General features: G+C 58.0%; 1 protein-coding gene across 1 annotated transcript in view; it reads right to left on the bottom strand.

The window, feature by feature from the left end:
- FRAS1 (Fraser extracellular matrix complex subunit 1) overlaps positions 1-343 on the bottom strand; it is a gene marked incomplete at both ends in the record, with an annotated part of 49120 nt that overhangs the window by 12751 nt on the left and 36026 nt on the right. Inside the window, one exon of the mRNA XM_010134267.1 lies at positions 280-343. Within this exon, the coding sequence (XP_010132569.1) occupies positions 280-343 (64 nt within the window). The remainder of the gene's footprint in view (positions 1-279) is intronic.

Raw genomic sequence — 343 nt, 5'->3', positions numbered from 1 at the left:
AATCAGAGGATCGTCTGACAGAGCGGCGGGAGGAAGGGGTGCACTGGTCAAGAGGGGACAGCAGGCGAGCTGTCTCTTTGCCCCGCTGGGTTCTATTACCACCCACTTCAGGGGGTGGATTCCTCTGGGTGTTGTGTACTACATGTGCTCACAGAAAAGTTCTGCAGCTTTTTTCTAACAGGAATCAGAATTCTGAGCTGCTGCCTCCAAGCACATCCTTCCCTGGTGAGTTCTGAGCCCTCCAGTGCTTTGCTGTGAGGCAGACAGAGCCCTGCTCACCTGGGGAGGCCACGCGCTCCAGGTGCCCCAGCTGCGGCTGCCTGGTGAGCTTGTACTGCAGCCG

The sequence above is a fragment of the Buceros rhinoceros genome, unplaced genomic scaffold (assembly GCF_000710305.1).
Source record: "Buceros rhinoceros silvestris isolate BGI_N320 unplaced genomic scaffold, ASM71030v1 scaffold25740, whole genome shotgun sequence".
NCBI lineage: Eukaryota > Metazoa > Chordata > Aves > Bucerotiformes > Bucerotidae > Buceros > Buceros rhinoceros.
Note: the sequence above shows the minus strand (reverse complement) of the source record. Positions and strands in the feature narration are given on the sequence as shown.